The following is a 21,043-nucleotide window of genomic DNA, read 5'->3' as shown; positions in this document are numbered from 1 at the left end:
TAGATATTTTCTTAATATTATACAACCAACAATCACCTGTCCATGTGTATCTCCAGGAGGTTTTCCAGGTTCAAACCGAACAGCTAACCCAAAATCTGCCAAGATGGCTGTCAAGTCATTTCTCAGCAACACATTTTTACTTTTAAAATCCCTATAAAAGAAAAAAAAAAAATTTGAAGAATCACATACAAGCAGAATTTTTCCGATTCATCACATACACTTACTATATAAGGGCAAATTAATTTAGGCATTCTAAAATTCCATTACTGGGGTAGTGTCCACTATAGCCTGCTAAAGGGCTAAGTACAACCCTGGTCTAGACTTATTTATTCCAATGCTTATTATCGCACATTGGCCCTCATTTACTATTGCAAACCAGACATGTTTTGTTGGGTTGTGCGCCAGATTCTGTCGCATTGAGCGAGAAATTCTGTCTGCGCCAGAATCTGCACCACAAATTCTGTCTGCGCCAGAATGTGCGCCAGGATTTGCGCCAGAATTGAAAAAACCCCGACTAACTCTCCATTTTGCTGAGAAAACCCGAAAATGGGGCGTGGCCACTTGGAAAAGGGGGCGTGGTCTCGGGAAAGGGCCGTGTTCCCGACATTTTCACAAAAACCCAACATATTTACTAAGGTTTCCACATAAAATGTGGTGGATTTGAGCTGAAGAAAACCCGACAGATCAGAACATGTGTAAAAAAAAGCAAAATGTAGGGAAAGTGGAAAATGTTGGGAAACCTTAGTAAATACCATGGAAAATAAATTGTAGGGAATTAAAACCCACAAAGAAACCTACACAACACTCTTAGTAAATGAGGGCCATAATGCACATAAAGACTTGTACCGCAGTGGTCAAAGTGCTTTTGTCCTGTGTTTGGCCAATGTATGTCAGTGAGTAAACATTTTTTCTGTATGGATTAGTCAGACACATGCAGGAAAATCAAATTTATCAACCCATGGAGGTCTGGATATGGAGTTACACTCAAAATCAAAGTGGAAAACCACACAACAGGCTGATCCAACTTTATGTAATGTCCTTAAAACAAGTCACAATGAGGCTCAGTAGTGTGTGTGACCTCCACGTGCCCGTATGACCTCCCTACAATGCCTGGGCATGATCCTGATGAGGTGGCGGATGGTCTCCTGAGGGAGGTCCTCCCAGACCTGGACTAAAGCATCCGCCAACTCCTGGACAGTCTGTGGTGCAACGTGGCGTTGGTAGATGGAGCAAGACATGATGTTCCAGATGTGCTCAAATCGGATTCGGGTCTGGGGAACGGCCGGGCCAGTCCATAGCATCAATGCCTTCCTCTTGCAGGAACTGCTGACACACTCCAGACACATGAGGTCTAGCATTGTCTTGCATTAGGAGGAACCCAGGGTCAACAGCACCAGCATATGGTCTCACAAGGATTGAGGATTTCATCTCGGTACCTAATGGCAGTCAGGCTACCTCTGGCAAGCACATGGAGGTCTGTGCAGCCCCCCAAAGAAATGCCACCCCACACCATTACTGACCCCCTGCCAAACCGGTCTTGCTGGAGGATATTGCAGGCAGCAGAACATTCTCCATGGCATCTGCAGACTCTGTCACATCTGTCACATGTGCTCAGTCTGAACCTGCTTTCATCTGTGAAGAGCTCAGGGTGCCAGTGGCTACTTTTCCAATCTTGGTGTTCTCTAGCAAATGCCAATTGTCCTGCATGGTGTTTGGCTGTAAGCATAAACCCCCCCCCCCCCCCCCCCCCATGTGGACGTCGGGCCCTCATACCACCCTCACGGAGTCTGTTTCTGACCGTTTGAGTGGACACATGCACATTTGTGCTCCTCCTTGCACAAAGGTGGAGGTAGCGGCCCTGCTGCTGGGTTGTTGCTCTCCTACGGCCTCCTCCACATCTCCTGATGTACCAGCCTGTCTCCTGGTAGCGTCTCCATTATTGCCACAGCTTGCATTGATGTGCCATCCTGGATGAGCTGCACAACCTGAGCCACTTGTGGTAGCATGAGACGGAGTCTACAACCCACACTAGAGTGAAAGCACTGCCAGCATTAAAAAGTGACCAAAGCATCAGCCAGGAAGCATAGGAACTGAAACCAATAGGGCATCAGGCAGAAAACACTTGTGACCAGAAGGTCATCACCTCTAAAAAGAACAAAAGCTCAATGGAGGAGAAATTATATAGGAGGCACTGTTATGGAATGCACCCTTAATATCCACTAGATACCTGCACCTCATAAACATCAATACTCTACTGCCTAATGGATATTTCTCGTGTTCAACTTAACTGCATATTAAAAACAAACATATGAACTCTCTTAAAGGGAAAGTGTCATCAGAACATGACTGTGTTTAAATCATGGAGAAAAACATCACACTGCACATGATTTGCATTTAAAATATCTTCTTTTTAGTAATATGAACCATCCGATTGTTTCTTAATAATGTTACAAAAATAATCACCCAACGTGCTCACTGAATTGCACGACAGTCCGTTTGGTCTCCGGTTTGTATTTCACCCTTTTCCGGGCCTTCCAGAGTCCATGAGGTTCACCTTCCTCTCACGAAGGAGAAGCCGCAGATGAGCGCCAGACACTTCCAACGTTTCGGAGGCCACACTTGTTGCTTGAGAAAGGAGGTGTGGCCTCCGAAACGTCGGAAGTTTCCGACGCTCATCTGCGGCTTCTCCTTCGTGAGAGGAAGGTGAACCTCATGGACTCTGGAAGGCCCGGAAAAGGGTGAAATACAAACCGGAGACCAAACGGACTGTCGTGCAATTCAGTGAGCACTTTGGGTGAATATTTTTGTAATATTAAGAAACAACCGGATGGTTCATATTACTAAAAAGAAGACATTTTAAATGCAAATCATGTGCAGTGTGATTTTTTTTCTCCCTGTCTGAACACGGACTGAGCCTCCGTTCATTAAGTCGCATGATATACCCAATGTGCAGATATACGGTACTAACATTTACTACATGGACAGTGTTTAAATCATGTTTTCAAGTTAAACATGTTTATAAAAACTTGATGTTTTTCTAATTCTATATACCAAATTTTGCCCCGTTTTCAGAGTATCCACTGACCCCTTCTGTTCTGTATAGATCACTTTTCAGCAGTCAACTCATTTTCGTCACAGGGTAGGATTACAAATTTGTTTTTTATTTATAACCTATATACATATTAAGGTGATACATTACCACTAAACATGATCTGTTTTGTGCATTTACTTTACATGGCTTCACATATATTTGGTCTAACATGATACCCATTTGGTCTTATAGTTTGCATAGAAGATACTAATCATACAATGAGTAAAGATATCTATGGTCCATATGTTTCAATGTAATTACCAGCTGAGCAGATGGCGGTGACTGGAATGCTATGCATATACATCTGACAGCCAGTTCCTGTAGTGACAGCTCTCATAAGAGCAAGATCGGGCTAAAAGTGATAATTAAACAAGTAAATACAATTTGTAGACGTGTCATGGTGTGCAAGACTGAAAACTGTAATAAATATACAATGCAGACACCCAGACTATGCTGAAATTACCATAAAATGTGTCATTTAAGGTAAATGGCCAAAACCAGGAAGAGTACGGAAATCACAAGGCCCCGAGCAAAACTTACAGGGGTGTTCCCATTAAAATAAATAAATGGGTCTAAACTATTGTATAATGTAAATTTATTTTAAGTGTACAGGCAATTTAAATAAAAATACTACTTGAGCGCTATACTTTGTAATTTCCCATGTGCCTGCTTTGTATTTATAACCTGTTACTCTTGCTTATGACCACTTTCTGAAATTTAATAAAGTGGTCACACATGTTCATATGTCCGAATCTCCGTGCCGGATTCCACATGGGAATCCAGTACGGAGATTCTGCTGCAGAAGAGTCCCGCTGAATTCAACAGGATTCTGCTGTTCTGTGCACATGGCGGAATTTCCGTTTCAGAAGTTTCCGGCGCAGAAATTCTAAAATGTTCTGTGTCTTCACCAAGAATGAACATGTTCATTATTTCTGTGTTGTCTGCACAGAATTCCTGTGTGGTCCTAGTGCTGGCATAATATTCCACTGTTTGGACATTCTATCATGTGAAGTCAAATGGGTGGAACAGCTTTTGCAAAATGGAGTGTGAATTCTAGATTAAGAAGGCGTTAAGGAGTTTCGTTATCACCACCCCCCCCCCACTGTGAATATTATTTGTGCTCCCCCTTAGTTTAGCATTAAAGGGGTTATCCAGGAAAAAACATTTTTTATATATCAATTGGCTCCAGAAAGTTTAACAGATTTGTAAATTACTTCTATTAAAAAATCTTAATCCTTTGAACTTAAAGGGTACCTCTCATCAAATAAACTTTTGATATATTTTAGATTAATGAATGTTGAATAACTTTCCAATAGCATGTTAATGAAAAATATGCTTCTTTCTATTGTATTTTTACCGATCAGTCCTGTCAGCAAGCATTTCTGACTCATGCTGGAGTCCTAAACACTCAGAGCTGCCAGCCTGCTTTGTTCACAGCCAAACAGGCTGTGAACAAAGCAGGCTGGCAGCTCTGAGTGTTCTCCTTTGTGAACAAAGCAGACTGGCAGCTCGTAGTGTTTAGGACTCCGGCATGAGTCTGAAATGCTTGCTGCCAGGACTGGTAGGGAGACCCCTAGTGGTCATTTCTTCAAAGTGGAAAATTAAATAGAAAGAAGCATATTTTTTAATAACATGCAATTGTAAAGTTATTCTGCATACATTAATCCATAATATATCAAAAGTTTTTTTGATGAGAGGTACCATTTAATACTTATGAGCTTCTGAAGTTAAGGTTGTTCTTTTCTGTCTAAGTGCTCTCTGATGACACGTGTCTCGGGAAACGCCCAGTTTAGAAGCAAATCCCCATAGCAAACCTCTTCTAAACTCGGCGGTTCCCGAGACACGTGTCATCATCGAGTACTTAGACAGAAAAGAACAACCTTAACTTCAGAAGCTCATAAGTACTGAAAGGATTAAGATTTTTTTAATAGAAGTAATTTACAAATCTGTTTAACTTTCTGGAGCCAGTTGAGATATATATATATATATATATATATATATATATATATATATATATATATATATATATAAAAAGTTTTTTCCTGGATAACCCCTTTCAGGGTTCCCGCCAATTTAACTATTCACTAACACACACAGACCAAATAGCAAACATTTCTATACCTCAGGAACCAAACAAAGAAAGAAGGTAAATCCACTCTTGGAATCAAGGTACCTGAGGCTACAATGTGATAAAGCAGGGCCCTTCTTATGCTGACCGTACATATAAGATATGTGTTATGTTGGGCAAACTCCCTGCTTTCCTTCACACAACCATAGAGCTGAAGGATAAAACTCTACCTGAATGAGGGCCGCCACCAAGGAAAGTTAACCCCATTCAGATTTAGACTACTACTCAATGGGAGATGTCAGTAGCCAATGATCTCTCCCTCCTGCCATAATTGTGTAACAGGAAGTAGTTTAATCCAGGCCTCCTCTCACCACAGGCCTCATAACAGGCCCATGGTTTGCTTGCCTTCTGGTCAACGACCATTTTTCTAAATCCATGTTCATACGACCAAAAATGGGCAGAAAGTCCGCACGTTTGCTTGATTCAGTGGCACAAGGACCTCTTGGAAATGAGACCACCCACTGGACTCCTAAGCATAGGATAAGCAGAGATTTGTTGCAAGCTATATTAAAAATTTTCCCGCAAAGCTATATATCAATATATACTGCTTTTACATGCTGGTACTGGTTGTCCTACCATTAACAAAGCATTTTAAAGGGTTTTATTAGAGAGTTTTTATTAGCTATTCAAGTTAGTGTTCCTTTATACCGTTGTTTCCCAACCAGTGTGACTATAGCAAGTTTCAAAACTACAACTCCCAGCATGCCCGGACAGCCTTTGGCTGTCCGGGCATGCTTGGAGTTTGTAGTTTTGCAACAGCTGGAGGCACATTGGTTGGGAAAACACTGCTTTATACTATATATTCCAGCAGAAAAAAAAAAACATGTTTACCCATTCACACAAAAGTGGAATAGCCCAAAAACAACACTATTTCATACTTTTTATTAATCTATAATTGATGTAAAACCTTCTTCATATCAGACTGACTTTTAATAAAAACTAAAAATAACGTAAGGGAAATATAGATCACATCCTAAAAATTTGATTCAGCATTTTCTTTGTAATTCTGTGTATCATCATTTTTTTTTTATATACGGTATATATTGGAAACGAAGAAACCGCTGAACACTATTTTTTTTTATTTTGCATATGTACTTTTTATATATTTTTTCTTTTATTTTACTTTGAAAATTGAGAAAGCATGCCCAGCATAGGCGTCATTAAAGATGACACCCGGTTAATTTTGTTAGCTGCTTCCATCAATCAGAACCCTACATTACGGTATTAAACTGTATTCATTTGTACTAAAGCCAGAGTCATATTTTTATGATATGTACAGTACGGCACTTAGATAACAGGAATCTACATTATTCTGGAATTATTTGCTCTGAATAATTTATAGCCTACTGACATTTTTTTTTTTCTTTTTCAGATTTGCATATGTCAAGTCCTCTCAGCTGTGTCCGTGTCTATTAACATACCCGCTAAAGGTCTGACTGCAATTTTTGTCTTTATAAATATGAAAAAGTTTAGGAATAAAAAGGCATAATTATTAGAATTAATTTCACGACTCGTTTCACAGAGCGTACTCCCAGAATCAAAAACAGAATAATTCATGGACTCCTGATTATTTTTTATTTGATTTTTTAACAATGTATTTGAAATGTTTTTTATTTATTTATTTTTATACGAATTACGTTACTATTACTTTTTAATATACCAAGCATAATATGTAGGAAAATTTGTAGGGGGAAAAAAAACAATATTCCTGTGCAGCTACACAAAATTCTCTGTGCGCCAAAATAAAAAAATTCAAGGCAGTTTGTTTAATGTGATCTGTCAAGCAATTAAGTGGATTACGGATGAAAGTATGAAGGAAATAAAAAAAATTAAAAAAAGGTACATAAGGCTAAAAGGTGGGTTTACACATCCATCATATGATCATGATTTATTGCTGTCCCAATTGACTTTTAAAGGAACACTAAGCATAGACAATACACACACAAAAATAATCCCATCTCTACCCCTGGGGTATTCCAGGATTTTTTTTTTTTTATCTGACTATACTACGGGGGCTGTAAAGTTAGTGTAGTTCATAATATAGTGTCTGTACCTGTGTTTCATGATGTTCTCGCAATTCTTCTGTGATTTTTGCCCCAAAGTTTATTTTTAACAGCATACAAAATCACGTTTCAGGTTTTCCCAGGTTGCAGTGCGGCCCGACACATTACAACACTAGTCTGGTGATGACAGGGAGCCTGCCTGCTTCAATGGGTGGAGGGCCCACTGGGTAGAAGGGAGATCATTCTGCAAGTAATTGTATTTTTGCAACAGCTGGAGGCACCCTTGTTAGGAAACACTGCTCATTTGTGCTTCAATGGGTGGGGAAGCTGATGTGTGGCAAGGAGAAAAGTGACCTCACACTTACAAACAAGGAATCCTGGGACTTCTAGTTTAAGGGAGAAAACTCAATCATGAAATACAGTTCACAAAAAGATAACCTAAGCCTTATGGTAATCTCACAACATAGCCATTTACCCCCAAGACAAGCGAGGATCCTTCCTAAGCATATGCATTACTGTCTGGCAGGTAAATGCTAAAATCACTTTATGGTGGTTAACCCCTTTAATTCTATTTTATCAAATATTGCAATCTGAACATAACTATGTCGGCAGGAGCAGCCAACCATATAATGTGTATGGGGGTCTCCAGATTGTCCCCTTCCAATCGAGGACTGGACATGTTAAAGCTGCCAAAACATGTGAACAACAACAAACCTTTCATAGTTTTGATCTAAAAAGAACATGTCATCAGATTTTACCATATTTAACGCGGGGCAATGCATTATATATATTTTCTTTCTCACCATCCCCGGGAGACATTTGTACCGGCAGCAATGGTGAGGATATATAGTTTTAAAGTGTCAACTGCCAGTCACGTAAGTAGTCCCCTGGGTGGGGAGCTATACTCACCTAGTTCTGTCCGCTGCGATGTAATCACACCCCCTCAGTATAACTGACTACCTGCGTCATCACTCTGCTCTGTCTGCTTCCCTCCTCATCCCCGGTTTTATAGTTACATGTCTAGGGGACTGCGCTTCTTCAGGCTTCGGCGGCGTCTGCGCTGTCACTGTGCGCCGCGCAATGACGAGTGACAGCAGTAGGACTCTGGCCCTGCAGTTCAATGATTTAAAAGTGCCCATTTTAAATCATTGAACTGCAGCGGCTTCTGCGGGGCCAGAAACAGTTTATCGAGGTATACCCGCACACACGCACCCTCATTTTATCAAGGATATTTGGGTAAAAAAACTTTTTTACTCAAATATCATTGGACAAATGAGGGTGCGTGTTATAGGCCGGTGCGTGGTATACCCCGTTAAATACGGTATACATGGTAAAATCTAATGACAGGTTCCCTTTAAACAAAAAATTAGACTAGCACTCTTAAAATAAAGAGATAAATTCAAGGAATGTGTAACAATTCCCCAGCGTACTATATATCAAAAGCTCTAAACAAGAAAAAGCCTGAGGAAATACATTTGCATTGCACATTCAAAATAAGAGTAAATAAGACAGTCACTGAAATAAAATAAAAAAACACACATTTACAGAACTACTCAAGGGTCCATCCAAGATTATCTACCTCCAGGTGCCATAAAAGGGGTATGTGAAACAAATACATTCACTGGTAATCCCACAGCTAATATGGAATCACATACTAGCACATATACAGCCCTGTAGTCAAAAACAAAAAAGAGAAAATATTCTCAATCAAAATTCCCAAAGCTAAAAAAAGCTAAGAGGAGAAAAGAATTAAACCATTTACACACAAGGAGCATGCAATATAAATACAGCACATGCACATAAGCTTAGGGAGGAAACATGTAAACTGGCACCTTGCCCTGCCTAACGTGTATTGCCTGTGAGAAATCAGCTTCCTCAGGGGGAGTTACACAAATTCAATTAAAGTCAACGTAAATTATGTAACTGGGAGAAAAAAAAAAAAAAAAAAAAGCACTCCGCTGCTTTTGCTTCCATCAGCTGCACACTGGCTGAAGGGTTAAAGTGGTTTTCCCCTCGATCACAGATGGGAAAACCCCTTTAACCCCTGTGTTCTTTTAAGGATTTCTACACGTATGTTTCTAAACATGCAGATAATCCTGCACAATGACTTCTAGTTGGGGCGAGATAATGTCTCATTTTTTTATCAATTAAAGCCTACCTAACATTTCAAAAAAAATTTAAAACCTGTATGATTTTATTGGTTTATCCCTTCAGAGAGTTAACAAGGTGATTTTAGTATTCTTGCTGGTATTAGGCCTCTGAGAGCCCCCTCCAAGGTGCACAGCTATTTCTTTTTCACTCCCATTTCATGGGGTTGGACCAGAGCTGGGCTGGTTGCCACAAGTAGTCACATAGTTAGTTCCTCGTAAACTTCCCTAGCCAATCACAGTGAAGCACAACGGTTTACGCACTATTTTCTATTATGCCATAACAGTGTCGATGAACTGAACAAGCTTGCAATGTACTGGGATAATGATTTACACAGTACACTATTATAGATAACATGTGGGGGTAAAAGGGGTCACCTATGCACTAGGATTTTGCAAAGTGCTATGTAAGCAGAAATAATAGAAACAGAAAGACGGCATGGAAATGGTTAACCTAAGCACTGAACAAGAATGCACTATGCTGGTGGATGATTTACCCAGCAAACTAATATAGACAGCAAGGGGGGAAAGTAGTAACTGATGCACGGATTTTCCAAGGTGCTGTAATAAGAAAATAAATAGCAGAAACAGAACAAGGAAGGGGTTACACTATGCACTGCTTCTGCTGAGCTGAGAGAAAAGCCTTGATTGACGTTGAATGGACAGTGCAGATCCTCTTGACACTCAAAGATAAAGGTACATCGTCTCATTCTCCCTCTCCAGCACACAGCATATGGCAAAGCCGTGCCCCCAGTATCTGTAATCTGCCTTGTTGAGGCTGTTACTAGAAATGGATTTCCCATAACAGGCAGCAAGACAGCAGGGAAGGGGGAGTCATCTAGTGGCCAAGACATTAGAGCTGTTTATATAGGATCAGGAGTCATTTTTGGTAAATTAAGTAATTTAAAGCTAATAGGGATTGTTACACCAAATGTAATCGCAAACTGCACTGCTATATTACATGGACTATTGTTCGAAGCCTCGGCCTCCTGTATTGTGGTTATTTCGTGTATGACCTGAAGGGGTCACTGTTGTCATGATGCATGAAGGAACCGTAAGCCAATAAAAAAAAATAGAAATGAAAACAAAAAAAGAGCTAAGGCTGCAAAACTCCAAACAGGAGCATCTGCACCAATACATTATCACAGCTGAGCAAGACATATGAGAGCGTATAGTCTCAGATTGTATTAAAGATCACTTTTTTCTAGTGGACTCCACTTATTTCTGAGTCAGCAGTCACCATTTTAATGTAAATATGTAATAGAAGACTTACAGTAGTTGTTCATAAATTTAATGGAGGACTATAACTGATTATATATCTGATGGATGTTCTAGATCAGAGGTCTCCAAACTGTGACCATCCAGCTGAAGCAAAACTACAACCCCCAGCATGCCCGGACAGCCAGAGGCTTTCCGGGCATGCTGGAAGCTGTAGTTTTGCACCATGTTTCGAGACTGCTGCTTAGATTTTTGTCTTTTTTATTCCCCCAACTGTAGTAGTTTCAAAAGATTTGCCATATTTGCATTTTAGATGGCTAGACCTTAGCAAAAGATGACAACCCAAAATTACACTGCCTTAGGAGAAGCTTCGGAGTTAAAATATCTCGGAACTCCTTTAATTGTCCATTCCTGACTATAATATCTTATAGAGTCATATACTGGAATGAGCAAGCGTAGGCATCTTGCTAAGAAGTTTTCAAGGCAACAGGTAGAGCTTGAAATTCCCTTCAGTATATTCTTACAATGACACAGTTCACATTCTACTTGGCGTTTACTATTTACACTATGCCTTACAGGATAAAGGGGCTCCAAGGTGAAGCAGCACTTCAGGACGACGCTTTTACGCTTCCAGGAAGAGTAAATGATCAACCAACAATATCTGGGAACCGGTAGCCTTGTTGTTGACAGCAAATAAATCTGTTCAACTTCCTTTTTCTAAAATGTAAACGTGGATTCTAAATGTTTCACTATAGGTCCATTTACATCAAGTAATGATCAATAAAGTAGTACCTTCCTCAAATTTGTCCTACTACATTGTATTCAATTTGCGAACAGCAGTTGTTAGGCTACGTATCCCCATAACTTATTCTTGGCGTTTTATTTCCTCTGATAGAAGTTTGAGAAAAAAAACACCAAGGTTCCATGAAAAAAAAATGCTGGAGTCTCAAAACTGCCATAGAGCAAAAAATTCCAATAGAGAGTGAAAACACCAAAGAAAAAAATGGCAAGTGAATTTGGAGTTTCAAATTTCCCTATTGACTAACATCTGGCAGCAGCATTTTTGCAACAAAATAAATAAAAAATGTAAGCACAGCTTAAAGGAGATCTGTAGTGCTCTGAACTTTATCCCCTATCCGAAGGATAGGGAATAAGTTTTAGATCGTGGGGGGTCTGAGCGCTGGGGCCCCCTGTGATCTCCTGTACAGCGCTGCGGCAATGTACAGGAAAGGGGGCTTTCCGTCCCCGCATGACACGGCAGCCGGCACGCCCCTCCATGTATCTCCCGCATCATGCGGGGACGGAACGCCCCCTTTCCTATACATTGCCGCGGCCCCGTACAGGAGATCGCGGGGGCCCCAGCGCACAGACCCCCACGATCTAAAACGTATCCCCTATCCTTCGGATAAGGGATAAAGTTCAGAGCACTACAGATCTCCTTTAAGGGAGCATACAGAAGAAACTTAAAAATTTGAATATCGTGCAAAAGTTCATTGCATTTCATTAATGCAACTTAAAATGAAGCATGAAATGCTCCAAAATCTCCTGATAGACGGAGGCATTGACCCTGGACTTAATGAAGCACAGTGACTAACACCAGGGAATGACATGGCTCCCCAAATAATAGTATATGAGGGGGTGCTTTGGGAGTTTTCATGAGCTCACAATAATGACAATTCACAGCTTGAACTATCTTGCTTTGCATGTAATGAGTCTCTCTCATATATTAGTTTCACCTTTTAAGTTGCATTACTGAAATAAATGAACTTTGCACGATATTCAAATTTTTCGAGTTTATATCCATCCTATGATTATATCAGTTTTGGTAGATCCCTGCAGTATTTTTTTTCTTGGTTCAACCCTCAAACTCAAAGGAGCTTCCGTGAATGCTAAATGAAACACCTAAGCCTAAGAGCTCGTTCACATGACCCCAAAGCTCCGTAATTAGTGCTGGGCGATCTACCGGTTCATATCGAATACCGGTGTGTTTTTTCTGTACAGTATGAATTTTTCCCTATACCGCAATACCGGTTGGGCCCCTCCAGTGGGCCACAGATGCTGCAGAACTTCTGATCAGAAGTTCTGCAGCGCCCGCAGCCCACTGGCTTTAAGAGCTTGCAGGGGGAGGTGACCGCTTCCGCGACCGTGGCTCACAACTCAATCACTTCCAGCGTCCGCGGCTCACAAATCATTCATTTTCACCGCCGCGGCTCACAACTCATTCATTTTAAGTGCCGCGGCTCAAAGGAGGAAAAGGAAATCAGCGCCTGCGGGTAACATGATTAGTTCCCCGATGTGGGGACAGTGCTGTAGCTGAAAAGGAGGACAGCGCCCGCGGGTCATATATGATTAGTTCCCAAGCACACTGAGGCTGATAACTCGTTCATTGGGTGGGGGGTTAAGGGGGAAAAAAAAAACAACGTCAAATATCGTGGAACTGCCATAAGTTTGAAAAATACCGTGATACACATTTTTGGTCGTACCACCCAGCACTATCCGTACTGCAAGATCAGTATTTTTCTGCGATCAATTGCTCTATAACACTGGACACCTGATGGAGTCCATTCAAGTCAATGGGATCAGTCGGGACCCAGTGGTGTCAGTTGTGCTGAGACCAGTTAAGCGAAAAGAAATAAAATAAAATAAATTAATAAAAACTGCCGAACAAACCCTGAGCTCAGCTGTGACGTGAACCCAGCTTAAGCGGTTTCCAGGAAGCACAGTGTCTGACTGGAAAGACTACATAACTTCCTCCAGGGTAAATAGCCGCTGATAAGTACCCGACACCCCAATATATTTAAAGAGAAATAGTTTGCAAAACGGTCTAGATTTCTGTCACCAGAATATCCCTTTAAATTTAAACTGTGGCCCTTTCTTTATTTCGATCACTAGGCTCCCGGGTGGTTGAACCCCAATATATGACCTAATATAACCTAGTAACAGTGATTAATATATAACCTAATTATAGTGATAGCAATGTAGAATCAATTACGTATATAAAAAAAAATGTATGAAAGGATAACCATTTCTTCCTTTTTCTTCTGTACAATCCAAATAATAGATACCACACAGGAAAGGAACAGAGAGACAAATTGTGCCAGACGGTAGAATAAAGCTGCACTTCAATGTACCTCTTCTGGGTAAGACAAAGCAGGTAGCTCAGGTGATCCTAATGATCCCACAAAAAGCCATGGAATGGATGCAGCATCTCATTTGTCACATAACTCTTTGGCGGAGAACACATTAGTCAGAGCAAATCAGTTTCACCCAGCTTGAGACTGACTCCATCTGCACTGGTAAAGCCATTACAGAGGAGCCGTTAGGACATTTATATTTTGGATAATGGGTAGGCAGCGGTGTGAACCGGCAACTCTCCCTGCTGTGAGTTGTCCAAACTGTCTCTTTAAAGAACTCCTGACAGATGGCATGTGTAAATGAGAAACACATTTTTTTCACTAACATGGTGGAAGAATGTATTTTGAAAGGGGGGGAGTTAAAAAGATTAATGTCTCAGATCTGTTGTAGTGAATAACGGGCTAATAGTTTAGAGTATTTGGTCATTAGCAGGGGACAACATAAAGCTCAGGAAATTAATGTTAGGATGCTGAAATAAAAGAAAAAGTGACATTAAATTCAAGCCGGTAACCAAGAGACTGCTCTAAGAATCTGGAATTTATGCTCACTAATAAGCCTTACAGGGTAGACTCAACCATGAACACTCCCAAAGTAAAGACACTATAATAAAGATTTGAGTTGTATTAAAAAAAATAAAATAAAAAATAAACGTATCCCCTCCCACACCAGTTTACTTCATAAAGAGATTAGCTATCCAAAGACATTTCTTCTTCCTAAACTTTTAGATGCATTATTCTTCATACAATGGCCGACATTTATCATTGTCAGACTGTTTTTTATGTCTAGAAAAGGCACAAGCAGGGTTTATTTGCGCCTTTGGTTTACACATTTCTGCCGATTTTGGAGTCGCAATCCACGGATTTTGGCAATACACATGATATGGAAGGGTTTTATGAACTGCCCCTTTTTGTGAAAAGGCGCAAAAAATGCGCAAAGCCACTGAAAAGTCTCTAAAACTACACCAGCCCAGACTTCGCTTAGCTTTTTGGTGTATGTAAGGAGTGAAATTTCAGAAAATGTAACCTGCACAAAATGTATCAAATGCTCTGTGACCATTTAATAAATTTGGTTCCCCTACACATTACTGCACACAAAAAATGGTGTAAAAAAAATGCTTCACTTACACCTACAATGGTAAATTTATATCCATACTTTGGGTACGTTCACACGAGCCGATCCCCAGAGCGTATTATACTGCGGATCCGCCATTGAAGGACCGCAATACGCCGCTATGAGCAGACACACTGTGATGTGCGAGTTGCTGTGCGCCTTCGCAGTATACGCACTCAGAGCAGGGGGAGCGGCCGCGATGTGTGCGAGTACACCGCGCATGCGCAGCGACTCGCACATTGTTTCAGTGTGTGTGCTCGTATCGGCGTATTGCCGCTCCGAGCAGGCACCTGTAAAGGCAGCATACAGCAGTCCTTCAGCGGCGGATCCGCAGCGTAATACGCATAGGGGATCCCCTCGTGTGAACGTACCCTTTATGTGTATTCCTTATACCTTTCAGTTCTCAAATCAAAAAGTGAAAATATACTTTTACCTTTTGCACATTAAGTAGATTGGAGCATATGGATTAAACAGTGTTCCCCAACCTGTGTGTCTCCAGCTGATGCAGCATTACAACTCCTACTATTAGGGCATTGTAGGAGCTGTAGTTCTGCATCAGCTGGAAAGACAAGTCAGAACATTTTTTTTTGGTCTTATATAGTTTTCGGATGGGGTCGGGTTAAAGAAAGTAGTTTTTAGAACAAAGAAAAAAAAACTTTGAGGACCGAGAGTCTCTAGGACAGTGTTTCCCAACCAGGGTGCCTCCAGCTGTTTCAAAACTACAACTCTCAACATGACCGGACAGCCAACGGCTGTCCGGGCATGCTGGGAGTTGTAGTTTTGCAACAGCCTGAGGCACCCTGATTAGGAAACACTACTCTAGGGACTGTTGGAGATAAGACACTCTTGTTATATAATAGGTCATTATGGTAAGAAAACCTCAACCCAACAGCTATTAAAAGTGTATGGCCACCTTTATTTATGCCAGGTGTCTCTGGTTAATTTTTTTCTGTTTATTTCCTATATACCAAGGTGAAATACACATAAAAACCACGTCGCATATTCCATGGTTTTAATTGAAAAATGTCCCGTAAGTTTACAATAACCTGTAAAATATGCTGCGTGAAAATACCTCTAAAAAAAACTCCATCGACATGTTCCCCCCCCCCCCCCCATTTAGTTGCCTTACAGCTGCATAACGTAGTTCCAAAAACCGAAGTACACTAACATATTGGTAATGTTTCTGCTGCACGAAGGAGAAGTTGTAATGAAAAGATTAGGAGCGCAGTTTTAAATAATAAACATATGTAGTGATTGAAATTTGTTGGAGGGGCAATATTCCCCAACAGGGTCATTCCCTCTACCAGGCAAAATCCTATGTTATTTTACATTACGTGGAAAAACTTTTGCAGTGGCATAAAATAGGACATTAAGGTCCTGAATCGGCGCGGCAGCAGCCAGGCACATCCATTTAAAAGCAGGTTTTTGGCATCGGTCCCGAGTCGATTGCAAACACCTGTGTAGTCAGTGGGGGGGGGTTGCTGGTATATTCATTCTTAAATGAGACTCTGCCATAGGCACTGCCCTTGTGGGCTATTAGAGCAGCTGGCAAATCTAACAGTAATCAGCAGAGTTGACTGAAAGTACACCTAAAGCTCATGTAAGCACATAAAATTTCCATTTTATGTTATGAGCTATAAAGTCGGTAAAAAGGTTTGTGCTAAGAATGGAATACACGGCTGTATCTCCATCCAAATGATCATTGACCATACTGTCGGTATACAAGGGCTCAGCAGAGATCAGTACCTGTGGGCTATTGCCGGCTTGTGGCCTTCCCCTTTACAACGAGGGATATCTTCATGTAAATACGCCAAGCCTCGAGACATGGTTTCCGCTATGTGGCACAGCTCATTCCAGCTAAGGATATTTCCTTTAAGATAGTCCGTCAGGGAACCCTACAAAATAAACAAACAGCACATATAAAAAGTGTTACGTACATTTATGGCCGTAAATGTTGGCTCCCCTGAAATTTTTCTAGAAATTGAAGTATTTTTCACAGAAAAGGATTGCGGTAACACATTTTTAGTGAGATAATGTCACACCAAACTCCAAAAATGGTCTGGACAAAAATGATTGGCACCCTTTCAAAATTGTGGAAAAATAAGATTGTTTCAAGCATGTGATGCTCCTTTAAACTCACCTGGGGCAAGTAACAGGTGTGGGCAATATAGAAATCACACCTGAAAGCAGATAAAAGGAGAGAAGTTCACTTAGTCTTTGCATTGTGTGTCTGTGTGTGCCACACTAAGCATGGACAACAGAAAGAGGAGAAGAGAACTGTGAGGATTTGAGAACCAAAATTGTGGAAAAATATCAACAATCTCAAGGTTACAAGTCCATCTCCAGAGATCTAGATTTGCCTTTGTCCACAGTGCGCAAAATTATCAAGATGTTTGAAACCCATGGCACCGTAGCTTCCGTGGATGGAAACAAAAAATTGATGAAAGGTGTAAACGCAGGATAGTCCTGATGGTGGATAAGCAACCCCAAACAAGTTCCAAAGATACTCAAACTGTCCTGCAGGCTCAGGGAGCATCAGTGTCAGCGCGAACTATCTGTCAACATGAAATGAAACGCTATGGCAGGAGACCCAGGAGGACCCCACTGCTGACACAGACATAAAAAAGCAAGACTATTTTTTGCCAAAATGAACTTGAGTAAGCCAAAATCCTTCTGGGAAAATGTCTTGTGGACAGATAAGACCAGGATGGAGCTTTTCGGTAAAGCACATCATTCTACTGTTTACCCGAAAATGGAATGAGGCCTACAAAAAAAAAAAAAAAAAAAAGAACAGTACCTACAGTGAAATATGGTGGAGATTCAATGATATTTTGGGGTTGATTTGCTGCCTCTGGCACTGGATGCCTTGAATGTGTGCAAGGCATCATGAAATCTGAGGATTACCAACGGAGTTTGAGTCACACTGTACAGTCCAGCGTCAGAAAGCTGGGTTTGCGTCCAAGATCTTGGGTCTTCCAGCAGGACAATGACCCCAAACATACATTAAAAAGCACCCAGAAATGGATGGCAACAAAGCGCTGGAGCGTTCTGAAGTGGCCAGCAATGAGTCCAGATCTAAATCCCATTGAACACCTGTGGAGAGATCTTAAAATTGCTGTTACGAAAAGGTGCCCTTCCAATAAGAGAGACCTGGAGCAGTTTGCAAAGGAAGAGTGGTTCAACATTCCGGCTGAGAGGTGTAAGAAGCTTATTGATGGTTATGGGAAGCGACTGATTTCAGTTATTTTTTCCAAAGGGTGTGCAACCAAATATTAAAGAAGTAGTCCAGTGCTGAACAACTTATCCTTATAGGGGATAAGTTGCAGATCGCGGCGGTCCGACCGCTGGCCCATCCCCCCCCCCCCTCCGATCTCCTGTACTGGGCCCCGACAGCCCGCGGGAAGGGGCGTGTTGACCAACGCACGAAGCGGCGGCCAACACACCCCCTCAATACAAATCTATGGCAGAGCCGGAGCGCTGCCTTCGGCAATCTCCGGCTCTGCCATAGCGATGTATTGAGGGGGCATGTCGGCCGCCGCTTCGTGCGGTGGTCGACACCCGCTATCTGGCTGGAGAGCCTGGCCCCCGTACAGAGAGATCACAGGGGGCCCCAGTGGTCGGACCCCCCGCATACTCAAACTTATCCCCTATCCTTATTATAGGGGAGAGGTTTTTCACCACTGGACTACCCCTTTAAGTTAAGGGTGCCAATAATTTTGTCCAGACCATTTTTGGAGTTTGGTGTGACATTATGTCCAATTTGCTTTTTTTTCCCTCCCTTTTTTGGTTTAGTTCCAATACACACAAAGGGAAGAAACATGTTGTTTATAGCAAAACATGTGTTACTGCAATCCTTTTCTGTGAGAAATACTTCATTTTCTTGAAAAATTTCAGGGGTGCCAACATTTATGGCCACGATTGTATAGACTAAGGCTACATGGTGACTATGATCAGGCATCCAAAGATCAAATTGCCTAGTGCAGGGATCGTGTTGCAGCTGATGTGCAGCTAATGTAAGTGAATAGGGGCCTTGACGCCGGCCTAAAAGTCAAAAGAAATTCATCTCCAATCAATGACTTGCAACGGTCGGGTTGTGGTTGCCGCCACTTAGGAGTCGCAACATGACTCCATTTACTTACATTAGTTGCATTGCAGCACAATCCTTGCAGTGCGACATGGTGATTATTAGCCTTGCTACCTATGTTGCCAACGTCATCATGTAGCCCTAGGCATATACAAAGCCAGCATTATGAAAGAACATGCAATGATTTGTTTGCCCAAGAATAAATCAATGGTTGTGTCAAGGGCGACCTTAATGTCAGCATCATGCTTATTTATGTGACAACATAGTAGTAGGTGTGTATAGTTACACAAGTCATGATGGTTCAAGAACAGTGGTCCCCACAGCAAAGTAGTATGGTTCTCTACTACCATTTAGCACCCATCCAATAGATCCCTGCTACCAATAGTCAGCCAAAACTATGCACACAAAAATGAAGTGTTGGGTGGCTAATCCAACATGGTGGAAGAAGTCAAAGAAAAGAGTGAACCATTTCCGAAAGAATACCCCCCTTATCCAGACCAAATTTCATGTGACTGATTTTCAGCCTACAACCATTATGCATAGTGCCTATTTTATTTGAGAAGACCACCCATAGAAGACACTTTTTTTGTGGAACTTTAGGTGATCTGAAAGTAATTTCACTGTACACTGGAAAGAGAGAGACTAAAAAGTATCCAAATAACATCTAATGATGGCGTAAGACTTCCATAAGTCATACCTTCTCATGAAAAGAAGTTATCAGCCACAACTCCATCTCCAGGTTTGTTCCTCTTTTCTCAGCCGCAATGAATTGTAAGAGGTTTTCATGTTTCATTCCAGGGGTGTTGAAAATGTCTCGCTCGCTCTGCCAAGACTGCTTGTCCTAAATAAACATGAAATACCACAATTTAGTGTATGAAAAAAAAAAAAAAAAAAAAACACTGACAGAGCTGCAGTTTATCTACGTTTGTAAGGAAAGCGGAAACAATATACAAATGAAAAGCAAAACAAGTACAATAATTGTTATAGTGAAGAATAAACACAAACCACTGCTCAATAACTAACCAACAAGAGGGGCATGTCTGTTCCATGATGCTCATGGTTCGAGCAGTATGAAACAGTTGACAGGTTCTCTAAACCAGAGCTCAACCCAGTCCTCAATGCCCACCAACAGTCCAGGATTTAAAATTTTCCTTGTTCTATTGCAATGGAGTCACTGAAAAAACCTTGGAATATTGGTGGGCCTTGAGGACTAGATTGAGGACCATTGCCTTAAAAGGGATGCCATTCAGATAGCAGGAAAAAACTTTAGGTTATAAGATTGTACATGTTCCTTTTCCTCTGTTCACACCTCCTGTCAATGCTTCTCCTAGGATGGCACCAAGAAGGGAACTGAGTTGCAATACTAGATACATCCAATGTGATAAAACAAAAAACAGCAAGAAATTCTATGGCGGTACATTGGGATTTAGCACTCCAACAGTACTCTTTATGTCAACCTTAAAAATGGTTCTCTGCTTTAGACTAAATGCTAAAAGAAAAAAGGGCATCAGTCTTTAGACAATAAACATCCCCTAGGACAGAACAACACCTCTACATCACGATACTTTCTTTGTAGAGTCTTTCCTCTCAGAAAAAGAAATAAGGGTCCTAAAATGGGAACAACATTTTCTACAATCAGATGACCACCTTTATAGACCAAAATTTTGTTTAAAGGCCGAGTAATACTATAAACATGACATGCGGCCAAAAAAATAAACACACGCACTAAGAAAATACTCGGCGCGCATGCATTCTCCAGCAGCTGAGCAGTTCACACAGTACTCCTTCCATACAGACCTTTCAAAATATTTTCAGCATTAGGACACAATCTTGACTTAATGAGCATAAACCCAATCAAGTCTTTATCCCGCAACAAAAATAGGGTTTGTACACTTTTCCATAATTGTTCTTGTGTCTGCATTTTTTTTTTTCTTCAAGGAAACAGAGAAGAGCCGTTAAGTGAGTGGAGAAAATTAGATTCCTACCCAAATTTCCATTGCTGTTATTTTATTTAACTAGGAACTAGAGAAGTTTACAAAAGGAAATCAACTGTGAATTTCCATGTTCGGAATGTGAATGAGCCCTCGGCGCAGACCGACGTACAATGAGAGCTTCGATTCCTGATTT

At 41.1% G+C, this 21,043-nt stretch overlaps 1 protein-coding gene across 2 annotated transcripts in view; it reads right to left on the bottom strand.

The window, feature by feature from the left end:
- The window catches only part of ACVR2B (activin A receptor type 2B), a 181,612-nt gene that overhangs the window by 3,443 nt on the left and 157,126 nt on the right, over positions 1–21,043 (bottom strand). For both annotated transcript variants that reach the window (XM_056519637.1, XM_056519636.1), the window contains exons 6-8: positions 19,614–19,757; positions 16,579–16,727; positions 37–151 (exon numbers count right to left, since the gene is read on the bottom strand). In XM_056519637.1, the coding sequence (XP_056375612.1) occupies positions 37–151; positions 16,579–16,727; positions 19,614–19,757 (408 nt within the window). The remainder of the gene's footprint in view (positions 1–36; positions 152–16,578; positions 16,728–19,613; positions 19,758–21,043) is intronic.

This window comes from Hyla sarda, chromosome 5, assembly GCF_029499605.1.
Source record: "Hyla sarda isolate aHylSar1 chromosome 5, aHylSar1.hap1, whole genome shotgun sequence".
In the NCBI taxonomy this organism is placed as follows: Eukaryota; Metazoa; Chordata; class Amphibia; order Anura; family Hylidae; genus Hyla; species Hyla sarda.
Note: the sequence above shows the minus strand (reverse complement) of the source record. Positions and strands in the feature narration are given on the sequence as shown.